General features: G+C 38.1%; 1 protein-coding gene across 1 annotated transcript in view; it reads right to left on the bottom strand.

Annotated features, from left to right (window-relative positions):
- The window catches only part of LOC149838594 (callose synthase 5-like), a 123210-nt gene that overhangs the window by 17061 nt on the left and 93090 nt on the right, over positions 1-13059 (bottom strand). Inside the window, exons 37-40 of the mRNA XM_090008277.1 lie at positions 12834-12946; positions 12527-12756; positions 11643-12440; positions 9479-9529 (exon numbers count right to left, since the gene is read on the bottom strand). Coding sequence (XP_089864403.1) covers positions 9479-9529; positions 11643-12440; positions 12527-12756; positions 12834-12946 — 1192 coding nt within the window. The remainder of the gene's footprint in view (positions 1-9478; positions 9530-11642; positions 12441-12526; positions 12757-12833; positions 12947-13059) is intronic.

Below are 13059 nucleotides of genomic sequence, written 5' to 3'. Positions count from 1 at the left end.
TATACTTGTTGCAAAATTTCTTGTATGACATATGTGAGTTCGTGATTAGAGAAAATTATGTATTAAACATCTATATGAAAGATCCTTATGAATCTCTACATATGTGCCTTCATTGTCTCATAGTAGACTTATGATTTAGATTAAGCTTCTTAAAACTATTATTCTTGTTTCCTTTTATTGGATCTTTGTGCCTTGGTGCACATGAACTTTGATTGGCGAATTTATGAAAGGTAAATATAAAAATTTCATCTTCTCTGTGTTGATTGCTTAAAATTGAGCGTGTTGATTGCTTAAAATTGAGCATGATCCTTATTGATTGATTGCTTGTTCAAATTTGTGAAAAATGGTCTATCATGTATTACATATAATTGCATCAATCTTCAGATTGTTGTGCATATGTTTGCACTATATTCATGCTAAGGTTTTCATCTACTTTTATTGAATTTGATTTCAAACTTATATTTTTTTCAAAACAGTTATTTGATATGAACTCACCTATTTGAAAATTAATTTTCATAAGTATTTATTGCCTTCTTATGGCATTGATTTTGTTCATAGAATTTTATATGATGCATCATCTCTTTAGGCCTTGTTGTTGAGTCAAGGTTAGCCGTTGAGGTGAGTTATGTGTGCACCTCATGTCATCATATAAATCTAGATTTTCAAGGGTTATGAGTGACGTGGTCACTTGTCTTGGGTCTGATTGATGGTTGATTGACCTCTGAACTCATTATTGTTGATATTCTGAATTAGCCATTGAGGTGAGTTATGTGTGCACCTCAAATCATCTTATCAATCTGCAATTATCAATGTAATAAACAAAAAAAAATTATTGGCTTGGATTCTGGTCGGATCCAGACCCGGACCCAATTGTGGTACCGCCTCTCGCCCTCTCGTCTCTTCCCGACTCTCTCTCTCGCTTGTTTGTTGCCGCCACCGGCGACCACCTTTCTCCGGCGAGCCAGCTCAGAGCCCTCCGCCACCATCACTGTCGTTGCGACCGACGCCGACGACCCCTAGTACGCTGCCTCCTACTTTTTCCCCCTTTTTCTTTTCTTCTCCCTTCGTCGACTGACAGGGGCAAAAGCCCCTGCCGATTGGCCTGTTACAGCAGGGGACGGGCCGAGCCCTCCTCCCTGCCTCCTGTTACGGCAGAGGAGGGGCTCGCCCCCCTCCTCTCTGTTCCCTCTGTCACGGCAGGGGAGGGGCCGAGCCCTCCTCCCTGCCTCCTGTTACGGCAGAGGAGGGGCTCGCCCCCCTCCTCTCTGTTCCTTTTGTTCGGCAGGGGAGGGGCTGAGCCCCCTCCCTGCTTCGTGTTACGGTAAGGGAGGGACTGAGCCCCCTCTCTGCTCTTTGTTTTGACAGGGGAGGGGGTCGAGCCCCCTCCCAGCTCGTTGTTACAGCAAGGGAGGGGCCGAGCCCCCTCCCTACTCCCTGTTACGGCATGGGAGGGGGATGAGCCCTCCCTGTGCCTCTTCTCTCATTAGGCAGGGGCGATCCCCTACCTTCGTTGTTTTTCGGCAGACGGGGGCAAGTTCCCTCGCCTCACTTTTCCCTGGCATCAGGCGGGGGCTTCGCCCCCTGCCTATTCGTATTTCGGCAGGTAGGGGCAAAGCCCCCTGCCTCCCTCTTAGCATGTTTGTTAGGCAGGGGCGAAGCCCCCTGCCTCTGTTCGTTGTTGAGAGGTAGGGGCTTTGACCCTGCCTCTCTTCTACTTTGTCAAGCAAGGGTGCAACCCTGCCTGCCCTCGCTTTATGAGGGCAAAGGTGCAATCCCCTACCTTTTTTTTGGTTGCTGACAGGAGGTTAGCAGGGGCTCGCAGCCCCTGCCTTTGCTTCTTGCGCGGATAGCAGGTGCGCAGGGGCACGATGCTCCTGCCTTTGTTTTCTTCATGTCAGGACGACGGCAGTACCCCTGACCTTCTATTTTTGGTATTAGCTTGCTAAGATTGTTACTTTTACAGCTCGTGCGACGGATCTTGCTCGCGCTCCGTGACCCGAGCCGTCCATCGCTTACACTCGCAGACGCCAGCAAGCTTGCAACTCTCAAAGGTAGGGGAAGATTGCACAGAAGACTTGGACAACTGAATTAAGTTCAATTAACGAAAAAGGGATCATTAAATAAATATATATATAGAAATATATATATATTTATACGAGTACATATTTAACTCAAGGATGCGATTTCACGATCCTTGTCCTTTACTTTGCCGTTGCGCATCGCGCAAAGGTTCTGCATTGCACTCCTGCTTACAGTCTTTACTTTGCCATCGCGCATCGTGCAAAGATTTTGTGTTGCACTCCTGCTTACAATCTTTACTTTGTTGTCGCGCTTTACGCCAGACTCTTGCTTTTGCATGTGTTGTTTCTGCCTTGCTATTGCAGATGACGTGCAGGTTCTTGCTCTTTGCGTATGCCTTAAAGGCATCCTCGTAGAGGATGCAAGGGGCATTTATCACTCTCCCTCTTGCGACAAGAGTTCAGTCGGGAGCTGGCGATACACCTTCGTCTAAGGAGAGGGATATCTCGCAAGGATCCTGACTCTTCGTGTGCGCAGTCCTGCAGAGTCGACTTGAGATTTTAGGGAGCTGCGCAAAAGCATCAAAGACTGCTCCAAATCGAAGCATTTTGAAGGATGTGACTGGCTGGTTCTGCTCGCCTTTTTGGCATATCTCGAGTGATCCCGAATTGGGGGTTCGAGCGAACTTCTTAGCGGGTGTTCTGTTGAGAAACCCGTATCCCGTCTATAGAGGCTGGTATCGAGTCATGCGAGACATGTAGATACCCCGATAGCGGATGTGATTCGAGATAATCACATGCATAATGTTGGCACAAGGTACTGTTGTTTCAAAAGATAAAGTAAAGCTGATAAACTTTACATCTTTGTGAAACACTCATGTTAAGGCTTCTATTGAGGAGCTATACCCCCTTTATCCTAGAGTACTTGTAGTCGTGCATGACACGTCTAGTACTGCGATGATCGGATGAGACGGTTGTGCGACCTCGGATAGTGCTAAATGCACAATGTTGTAATAACATAAATGGCCTCACATTCGCCTTCATAGGCAAGATGCTCAAGTGGTTTAAAGACTACAGCATAGGATGGGTTGTTAGTTAAGCAACCCCTAACGCACCCATTCGCTTCTGGTTGTTCTGTCAAGGGAGAGGACAGAGCGGTATAAAACTCTAATGGACAGGTTGTTAATAACCACCCCACGGGCAATGATCTGGCCTCCCCAGTCAATGGAGTTAAGGGGAAAGGGGCTACATTAGTTAGCTCAACACTTCTGCAGAAGTTGGATGCATCCGCAGCACAGCCTCCTTTGGGGAATCCTCTCTCGGCTAAAGTCGGCCCTTTAGGAGCGGACTTAACTAGTTATTCGGGTTATTGAAAATACATAGAATAACAGACGCCCGAACTAGTTTCAGTTGTTTCTACGTTTTGCCTGCGCGTACCCGCAGGCCAGTAATATCGAAACATAAAGTCTGTTCACACTGATCGATCGCTTGCTTGCTCGGTAGTTCAGTATGTTATTCGTTGAGTTGTGCACGCCTGTCAATGCATTACTCTAGTTGGTTAAACTGCTTACGCAGTTCTTTGCGGAGTAATAAGGAGCTTCTCATACTAGTTAAATGCTTATAATAATAGCATTATGCCAGTTGCTACATATTAGCATGTGACTTGCTTTATCCCTTGGTCGAACTGTTTCGTGCTTATTGTAGCATAGCACTTGTTGGCTTGCATCTATTATGATTGATGTGATTGCATATAGCTCGTAATCTACGAACTGGTGGCAACTAGGATTGATGTGGCCATTTGTCTTATAAGCTGCTTACATATTATGATATAACTGTTGTCGTATGATTGCTTATGAATGGCGGGTGATGTAATGGTTTATGCCTTACGATTAATTTAATTACTTGTTGATAGACTGAGCCATATTATGGTAATTATATGTTTTACGAGCATTGTTACGAGTGCTTGTCTTATTCAGTTGTTTTGTTTGGTTGTCAGATAGAGTTAGTTACTCTTCGCCTATAGAATCAACTGAATTGCAATATTTGTGTGTTCTCATGTGTCATTTACGCATGCTTTGAGGTCCTATTTGAGGATTGCAATATTCCTTGTGACAATAATACGATGTGTAGGATTATATGCTTCTGTGTGGAGTGATACGATGCATATTACTCATATACATGCTTGTGCCCATATTGTGGCTACTGACCTCGAGGCGGTCAATGGTTCAGAGCAGTCGATTATTGATGCATATATCACCGAGTAGGGTGTCTGTCGAGAACCTGATTTCCAAAGGATTATCTGCGAGGGCGTGTATGATCAAGATCAGGTACCCGGCTAGAGTGGTAGATTCTCTGTGAGGATGTACACTGTCCACGAACGGGTAGCCACAAAGGCGGTGAACTCCTGTGAGGAAGTGTATGGTCCAAGACCAGGTATACCATCTAGAGCGGAATTCCTTGTGAGGTTATACATTTCTCAGATCAGGTGATCCGGCATTGATCTTGTTGTTTGTATTAGTGGTTATCGACCCTGAGAGCGGTCATTCGTGTTTATGTGTGTATCACAATGATTTTTATTGGATATGACATTTGTTGGGGACTGACTTCCCAAAGGTTTCGTTGTGGGGGTATATATGATCAAGATCAGGTGACCCGGCTAGAGTGGGACATCTCTGTGAGGATGTACACTGTCCACGAACGGGTAGCTGCAAAGACGGTAAACTCCTGTGAGGAAGTGTATGGTCCAAGACCAAGTATACCCTCTAAAGCAGTAATTCCTTGTCAGGTCGTATATTTTCCGGATCGAGCGATCCGACGTGGATCTTATATTTTTACTTACCATAAAAAGTTATGGTGAGCTGTGATGATCTTCTGAGATTGTTTGTGATAGCCAACTATGAATACATAGTTTCGGCTTTCTGTTTTAGCATGATTACATTCATGACTCAGATGTGAGAATCCGATCATTAGCGATTTGAGATAGTGATCATGTTTTGGACCTTCTACGGAAGAGTGAGCTTTTCTGAGAAAGTATGACGCCTTAGTGAGTAATAACCGGTGACATGTGGTCGCGTAAGGCCTTGAGAGATGAAAATAGTTTAAGGTTGTTCAGGATAAAGCGTTTGTTAGAAGTTGTGAGAGCGACAAACGATGTCCTGATACTGATTCAATGCAGAGACCTCATTCTAGGAACGAGAACAAGTTAGTTACATGGTGGTTCACAGCCTACGATCAATTGAATCGTATGTTGCGTTTGTCAGTTGCACTGCTTACTTACTTTGAACTACTTACTTGCTTTGAACTGCTTACTGTTTACACTACTTACACATTTGCACTGCTTACGCGCTTGCACTGCTGACTCGCTTGCACTACTTACTCGCTCGCACTACTTATTCGCTTGTACTACTTACACGTTTGCACTATTCACCTGCTTGAATTGCTTACATGTTTAACTGCATATCTACTTTAAACTGCGTAACCTACTGAATTAAATGTGCTTAATTCAGTTTCTTGTAGTCTCTCTTGTGCACCTACTAGTTTTTCGCGAAACTAACTCATTCTATGGGTATAGGTGAAGATTAGGTACACTACGGGTGATGGCGCGATTGCAAGATGGCTTCAAGACTTCTTCCTGCTCTTAGCTCGCGTCTTGGACGCTTTGGGTTTGTATCGGGTTTTCCTTATGATACCCTAATTTTGTGAGTTTTGGTTCTCTTAGCTAACGTGCCCAAAGTTGTCAGCTTGCTTTCTGATTTAACAAAAGAAAAATCTTGCCTGTTTTTCTGAAAAGGTTCACAAGTTTGAAATTTGGGGTGTTACAATCAAAGTCTATGAGTGTTGTGTTGACACCAGTCTTGGATTTGATTGATAGTTTATTGGCCTCTGAATCTATATATGCTTTTGTTGATTCAAAGATGTTTGTTGGAGTGAGTTGTATGCATCTTATTTTATGTCAGTTTAGATTGTCAACTTATGGTTTGGCTCTAACTGACAGTTGTTTGATGTCTGGATATGAGTGTTATATCACTCATTTGTTGTATGGCCATTATTATTATGGATGCTTATAACTCTGTTTATCTGAGATATCTATCTGTTTTTGAAACTATAGTGTTTCGAAATATGGTTAAAATTGATATTCTTATTGATAACATTAGTGTGTTTCTATTACAAGTTTTTTTACCTCGAATGTCTTCTCGTTTTTATGTCTCGTATTTAAGTGCCATTATATACAGACAAGAGATGTTTGTTCACACCTTCATGTGTGTTTTCTGCCCATTGATGGCATTGTGATTATACTCTTATTCTAGTAGCTGATACATTCATGTTGAGTGTCATTAAATATAGACAAAAGATGGTTATTCACATTTTTTGTGTTTGTTAAGCCCATAAGTGACATTGTAATTATACTCTTGTTTTAGTAGTTGATACACTCATTTTAAGTATCATTATATGTAGACAAGAGATATTTATTCATACTTTTGTATGTGTTTTTAGCCCATAAGTGGCATTGAAATTATGCTCATGTTCTAGTCGCTAATACAATTGATTTTTTGGGGTTGGAGGTCTGGTAAAGTGATTGCTTATGGTAGTCAAACTAGTGTTTTAATTTACAAAATCCATTCATTATGATGTATGAGATTTTTTTAATCTCTATAATTTTTCAAAAACTCATTTGCTCTTTTATGAGAAATGGTTGTTAAAATCTTTTTATGCATTTTGCATTATACTTTAGTTCCATGAGTTATTCCATGATTGATTGTCTTGGACAATTTGCTTAAGTTTATGCTTTTTCAAGCATATATTCAATAAAGAATATATTTTTTACTTGTTTGTGTTGCCCTTCGTTGGCTCTTTTTGTTGTCCCATAGTGGACTTGTGATTTTGCACTTTTGTGCTTATATTATGCCTTTGTGCCTTTGTATTATCCACTATTGGACTTGCATGTGCTTTTGCACTTTGTTTTTGTAATTCCACGTACTCCATTGCATGCTTTTCTAAGCATTTCATTAGTATGCTCATAGCGGTTATTGTATGCATCTGATTGCTCTTGAGATTGATCTCACTTTGTATTACTTTTTGGTAAAACCGGTGCTTGTACATTCCTATTGAATTTGTGTGGATCCTCATTGGGATTCCTTTTTTCGCTTGTTTTCTAAGCATGTGTTATCTCTTAAAATTGGTCCATAAGTGACTTTTTTTAGTTGTATGGCTGATATTGCTTCTAAAATAAAATTGATCTATGTATTTGATTTTTCTTAAATCTTTTATTGAGTAATTGAAATCATTTCTTATTTTTCGCTGTGTAAAAATAATTTGCTATTTAAATTGCTTTATGATATTGATAATATAAAAAATTCATGCCTGTTATGCAATAATATGCTTTTTGTGAAAGATATATGTGTGCATGATTTCATGAATGATTAAACTAATAAATGACTGGTGTTTGAAATTAATAATTGTTTTAAAATTAATTCTCTCTAAATATTTTTTGAAATTTGCTAAATTGACTTATTTTTTATATATTATATCTTTGTGTGTTTAGCCATCCTCTCTCCATAATATATATATATATATATATATATATATATATATATATATATATATATCCTATTAGATTGCTCTTGTTTTGTTCTCTTTACAGGTTCTCCAAATATTAGCGGTATTGAGATTCTAAAAGACATTTCAAGCATATCAAAAATTGATGATATTAAAGATCCTCTGTGTAATGGAGCATATGTTTGAGCATCCTTTAAAGAATCACCAAATGGAAGAAATTGTTGAAGTCTATGAAGACATTTTTTGTAATGGGTTTCTCATTTTGTAATTTCAAACTTACAATGAAACACTGTAAGTTTGAGGGAGGGTGTTAAGATAAATGTATTTTTTTGTACATATATATGTATGTATACATATATATATATATATATATAATATTAAATATTATATATATATATAAATATATTATATATATATGATTAGTCACCATAGGTTGACTAAAGTCAACATTGGTTGTCTTCTAGCCGTTGGAAAGGGTGTCCAATGGCTAAAAAGAGCTTTCTCTTCTCCCTTTACTCTCTTTTCCCCTCTACAAATAAGTGGGTGTGTGCATATGTGAGGTTTGAGAGAGTGTATGGGTAGTTTTTATTGTAATGAGTGTTTTGAGTACCTGTAGTGAGGCTCTTTGTAATTTTGCATTTCTTTTGTATTATTTGAATTTCATTCTTAATGAAATTGTTTATTTTTCAAGTTTTGTCTTTCATTGTTATTTCTATGATGAATATATATTCAAATACGTTGTATTGTTGGTTCTTGATCCATTCTGGGGTGCATCGGGATTCGTGTTATTCTCATGTTATGGTGTGCATCACGAATCCCCATAGTTTCTTGCCTTTGAGTTGGTTTTTCATTGTCGAAGACCACATCATGTAGTTGGATCTGTTGAGCTTGAAGGAGAGCTCAACTCATGATTCATGCTCCATGACGAATAATAAGAGGAAAGGATAAAGAAGAAAAAGAGAGCATTAAAAACTTTTTATCATGAACATACGATCTTTGATCACCACAAACAAATCCTCTAAGATCAAAACAACCCAAAGAGCTCTGATACCATGTAATGAGACTTCAAGTGCACAAGAGAGATGCCACAAAGGGCTACTAGAGTGCACACCCACACAAAAACAAAGCCACTAATGAGCAAGATACAAAGAGCCACTAAGGGCTAATTACAATGCTCACAAAGAAAAAACAAGAACATAAAAAATAATAAATTGTTATTGAGAAAACTGCTATAAAAGAGCAATACATGGAGAGGGGCTAACAGCCCCAATTTATACACCAAAAGAACGGGAAGGCTCCCATAGAGACGTTAGGATCTCCCCAACAGTAATATTTGTGACCGTTGTGATGAGTCCCAAGGACTCTATGGTTAATGGCCATAGAGCCCTTTGTCATTAAATAAAAAGAAAATTACAAGACAGTCCCTAGTGGACTGTTCTAATTACAAGTGGTAAAATGACAAAAATACCCTTGACTGCAAAACTATACATATATATTAGAATATATATGTATATATACATAACATATAGATATATATATATGTATATATATACATATATATATATATATGTATATATTTTAACAAAAAACTCATACACAATACGCACCCACATCAGCAACATCTAGAAACAGACACCATTTTTACATTTCCTGGTCATGCATGTGCTGGAATTTTGCCAGAAAACTATGCAATTCCAGAAAAGTCATGGTTCTATGGTATAAGATGCCAGACCATAACAGTATTGATGGGTCTGGGAACATACAATGGAGTCATTTAATGTGCAGGATAGCACAATCTTTTTAAAGTTTGCCCCAGCAGATGCAAGAATCAGGACATACATCTTACATGCAGAGCAGATGATTTATGAGACTTGGAAGAGTATGTGGAAGAATCCAAAACTAACCTTTAAGATGAGCATCAGTGCAACAATAACAAGCCACGACAGTCCATAAACCTGAAAATGGAAGCACATTAATTCATCATAATTGAAAAAGAATGACATCAGACATGCTTCTAAGATCTGTAATTAGTTCTATTAACTACTAAATGGCATGTAGATATTCTTCAATCAGTGCATCAGTAAGAAGATGATCCATTTAAAACAAAACAATCTCCACCAAGAGAATAACCATATGAATTTCATATAAAAAAACAAAAACTTAATATATGTATGACGTGTGTGCATAAGAAAAAAAACTTCTTATATAATTACAAATGTTAATTCATCTCTACATTTTAAGAAACACTTGGATGATCAACCAAAAGCAACAAAGAAATTAACTCTCTAAGACCAAGAATAATCAGATGAATATGTGCATTTTATATTTTTTATCATAATTAAGACTAATGGTATTATTACAATATTTCAGATAACTTGTTTCCCCAAAAAGATGCTGGTCAATTTAAAAAATAAAAATAATATAATTTGAAAATATGAAAATTTGAAATTAATTTTTTTTGAAAAAATATCACAATATTCAGATCGTAATGGTTAATTAAGGGTGATGATGATGATGAGTTATTTGAGGATCTAAATTGTAAGGAGCAGCCTAGATTTGGTGGTAGTGGTAGCAATACATCAAGGTGCATTCAGGCCATAGAGCTGTAAATGTAGAGCATATACAAACCATAGAATTTCTATATGTATATTATATGTAACACACTAGAATATCTATGAGTTCATTATAAGGAAATTAACTCATCATAGCTAGACACATCTCGATACAGGAAATGACAATAATTGGCCTCTCCTAACCAATTTAAGTATGGACAATTATATTAGCTTTTTATGTTTCATTTCATGGGAATTACAGTAATTGGCCTCTCCTAACCAATTTATGGACCAGTATATTAACGTTTTATGTTTCATTTCATGAGAATTACAGTAATTGGCCTCTCTTAACCAATTCAAGTATGAACCAGTATATTAGTTTTTTATGTTTCATAATCAAACCTTAGAATATGATCTTTATAGTTATTTAGAAGAAAAATCTATTAGATTAGGAATTTCTTATGTTCAGATATCTTTTAAAAGAATCTAAAAATCAATAGCCCACATTGCACCAAAACTTTGCAATGAAAATTTTGATTGTTCTCCATCAAAACAGTTCAATTGAAAAACAAGTTTTCTAGTACACAAGCAATAACAAACACAATTACAGAATCAGATTAATCAAAAAACAGCTGCAGATTTGACTTTTCGAAGTGGTTCATACCCAAATTGGATAGGACAGGCCAATTATAATATATATATATATATATATATATATATATATATATATATATATATATATACCAAGAGTTCAGAGAGAGAGAAAGCAAACATCACTACCTAAAGATGTCTTAATTGCGGTAAATATGGACATTAACTCTTGTCTTTGTCATATTCATTGAAATAACTAAAGAAGCCGAGTGACAATGATAAACGAATGATGAAACACAGTGCAGACTATGCCTGAATTTGCAATGAAGGGGCAAAATTATTGCACGTTCTTCACATGTTGCTGGAAGAAATCAGGCATCTTGAAGACAGAGGCTAGATAGGAAGGCAATTTTTATAGAATAATCACAATGGTGGGGCTACCAGAGATGTGACGTGGATAGCAATTGGTTGAAAAGTTGGATTTAAGAACATGTAAAAATGACACATATTATGAGTGTCACTGCTACTACAGTCCAGTTGATTAGTTGAAGTAATAACTAACAAGGGAATTTAGGACATATTAACATCCTAATATGTTCTACAACACTCATAATATACAAGCAGTTTATTCTGGAGACAGATCTTTTAAATAGTTACTAAATTACTAATCAAAAGCACTCGTACACAAGATATGGCCATCATTGAGCAGCTAATATGTGAGAAAACTAAAGGAAATCTTAGTAGTAGTTAATTTGCACATATGCTTGATGACAATAATATTATGATCATATATACATATAAATCATCAGAATTTCTCGAACATATGTATATTTGGCTGGAATGGTTCAAACTTCAGGTACCTTGAATGACTACTAAAAAAGATTATACATACAAATTGACTATTGAAGTGGGCTAAGAAACTTACAATGATGCTTGTATTCTTGTTTGATATTTCCAAATGGTAAACAATTCCATATTGGAACAGGAAGAACCGAAGGGAGAGAACAATCTCACAGAAGCGTCCAAATAGCCCAGTGTATTGCAAGTGTTCCTGCTCCTCTTCCCACCATGACTCCCAGCTCTTATTCCCTGGTACACCGATTCCTCCCCTACTACTCATCCACTTGATCCAATCATCCCAGTCTTCTACAATCTTCTGCCACTCAAATCCAGATGGGTTGAAAAGGAAGGGGCAAAATAGCCAAGTTACCACCATGAACCACATTGACATTGTAGTCAACATGTATGCAATCATATCAGATGATTCATAACCATAAATCTCATACACTACTAGAAGTATCATCAACTCCAACCCCTTCACAAAGTGGCTCCTTGAGTAAAGCCTGTAATTCTCTGCAAACTTTTCATGTCGCACCACAAAACCACGACCAGTGGCCCTATATTTAGCCCCACCATGCAAGACAGTGCGACCAAAATAATGGGTCTTTGTACCAAGAGAAAAGGTGAAGAAAACAGCACACAGCTGAAGTTGCATGATGATAAGATCACTCAGTGCTGTTTTGAAGCCTCTTTCTAATCCAATCTCCATAAGCATAGGCAATGTCATCAAAAAGCCTATTTGAACAAGGGACTGGGATGCCAGTGCAGCCTTTAGAGGATCATCACCCCTAGCACGTGCATGCCTTACTAGTGAGTTCTCCAACCCACTTAGTGATAGATAAAGCCTTCCATACAAGAATACATAAACAATAATGACAACCATCTGCACCCCATAAAAATCAAGATGCAATATTAGTCAAAGGAGACGTAATAAAAACAAAGATGCAATATAAATGCACTAACAATTACCATGGAGCTGAAGTAAAATCCAACAGTTGTAAAATAACATGAAAGCATGCGGAACATGTCAAAACGGTGCCCCAAACGGTAGATGTCTCGGCTCAGTATCTGCTCCCCATTACCACATGCTACTTTTGCTTCAAAAAGTGATATTTGGTTAAGCCCGACATCACGACCTTTTCCAACTTGGATATACTCGTGGTGGGTAATATTTCCCCGCCTTAATGTAGAGTTGAAACCTGTCAATAAGTTTGTGCAACACAAATTCAGATTAATATGGAGTACTGGAATGCCCTAATAAAAATAAGATGATTACCGGCAAAAATATCTTCGCTTAGGTTGATCCCTCGAGAAGCCTTGCTAATACCACCTCTTGTGATGTGGAAAATCCTGTCAAAAACATCTGGATGGCCATAGTGGAAACGAACCCTGAACACATCAAAGATATTCATCCTGCATCAGTTCATATTCAACTATGGCTTCGGAACTAAAATTGGAGATAGCCACAGTTGAATAGTACATACAAAATCTAAAATCATGCA

This window comes from Nuphar pumila, chromosome 5, assembly GCF_984573655.1.
Source record: "Nuphar pumila chromosome 5, dmNupPumi1.hap1.1, whole genome shotgun sequence".
NCBI classification, from domain to species: domain Eukaryota; kingdom Viridiplantae; phylum Streptophyta; class Magnoliopsida; order Nymphaeales; family Nymphaeaceae; genus Nuphar; species Nuphar pumila.
The sequence above is the reverse complement of the archived record's forward strand: the minus strand, read 5'-3'. Positions and strand labels throughout refer to the sequence as shown.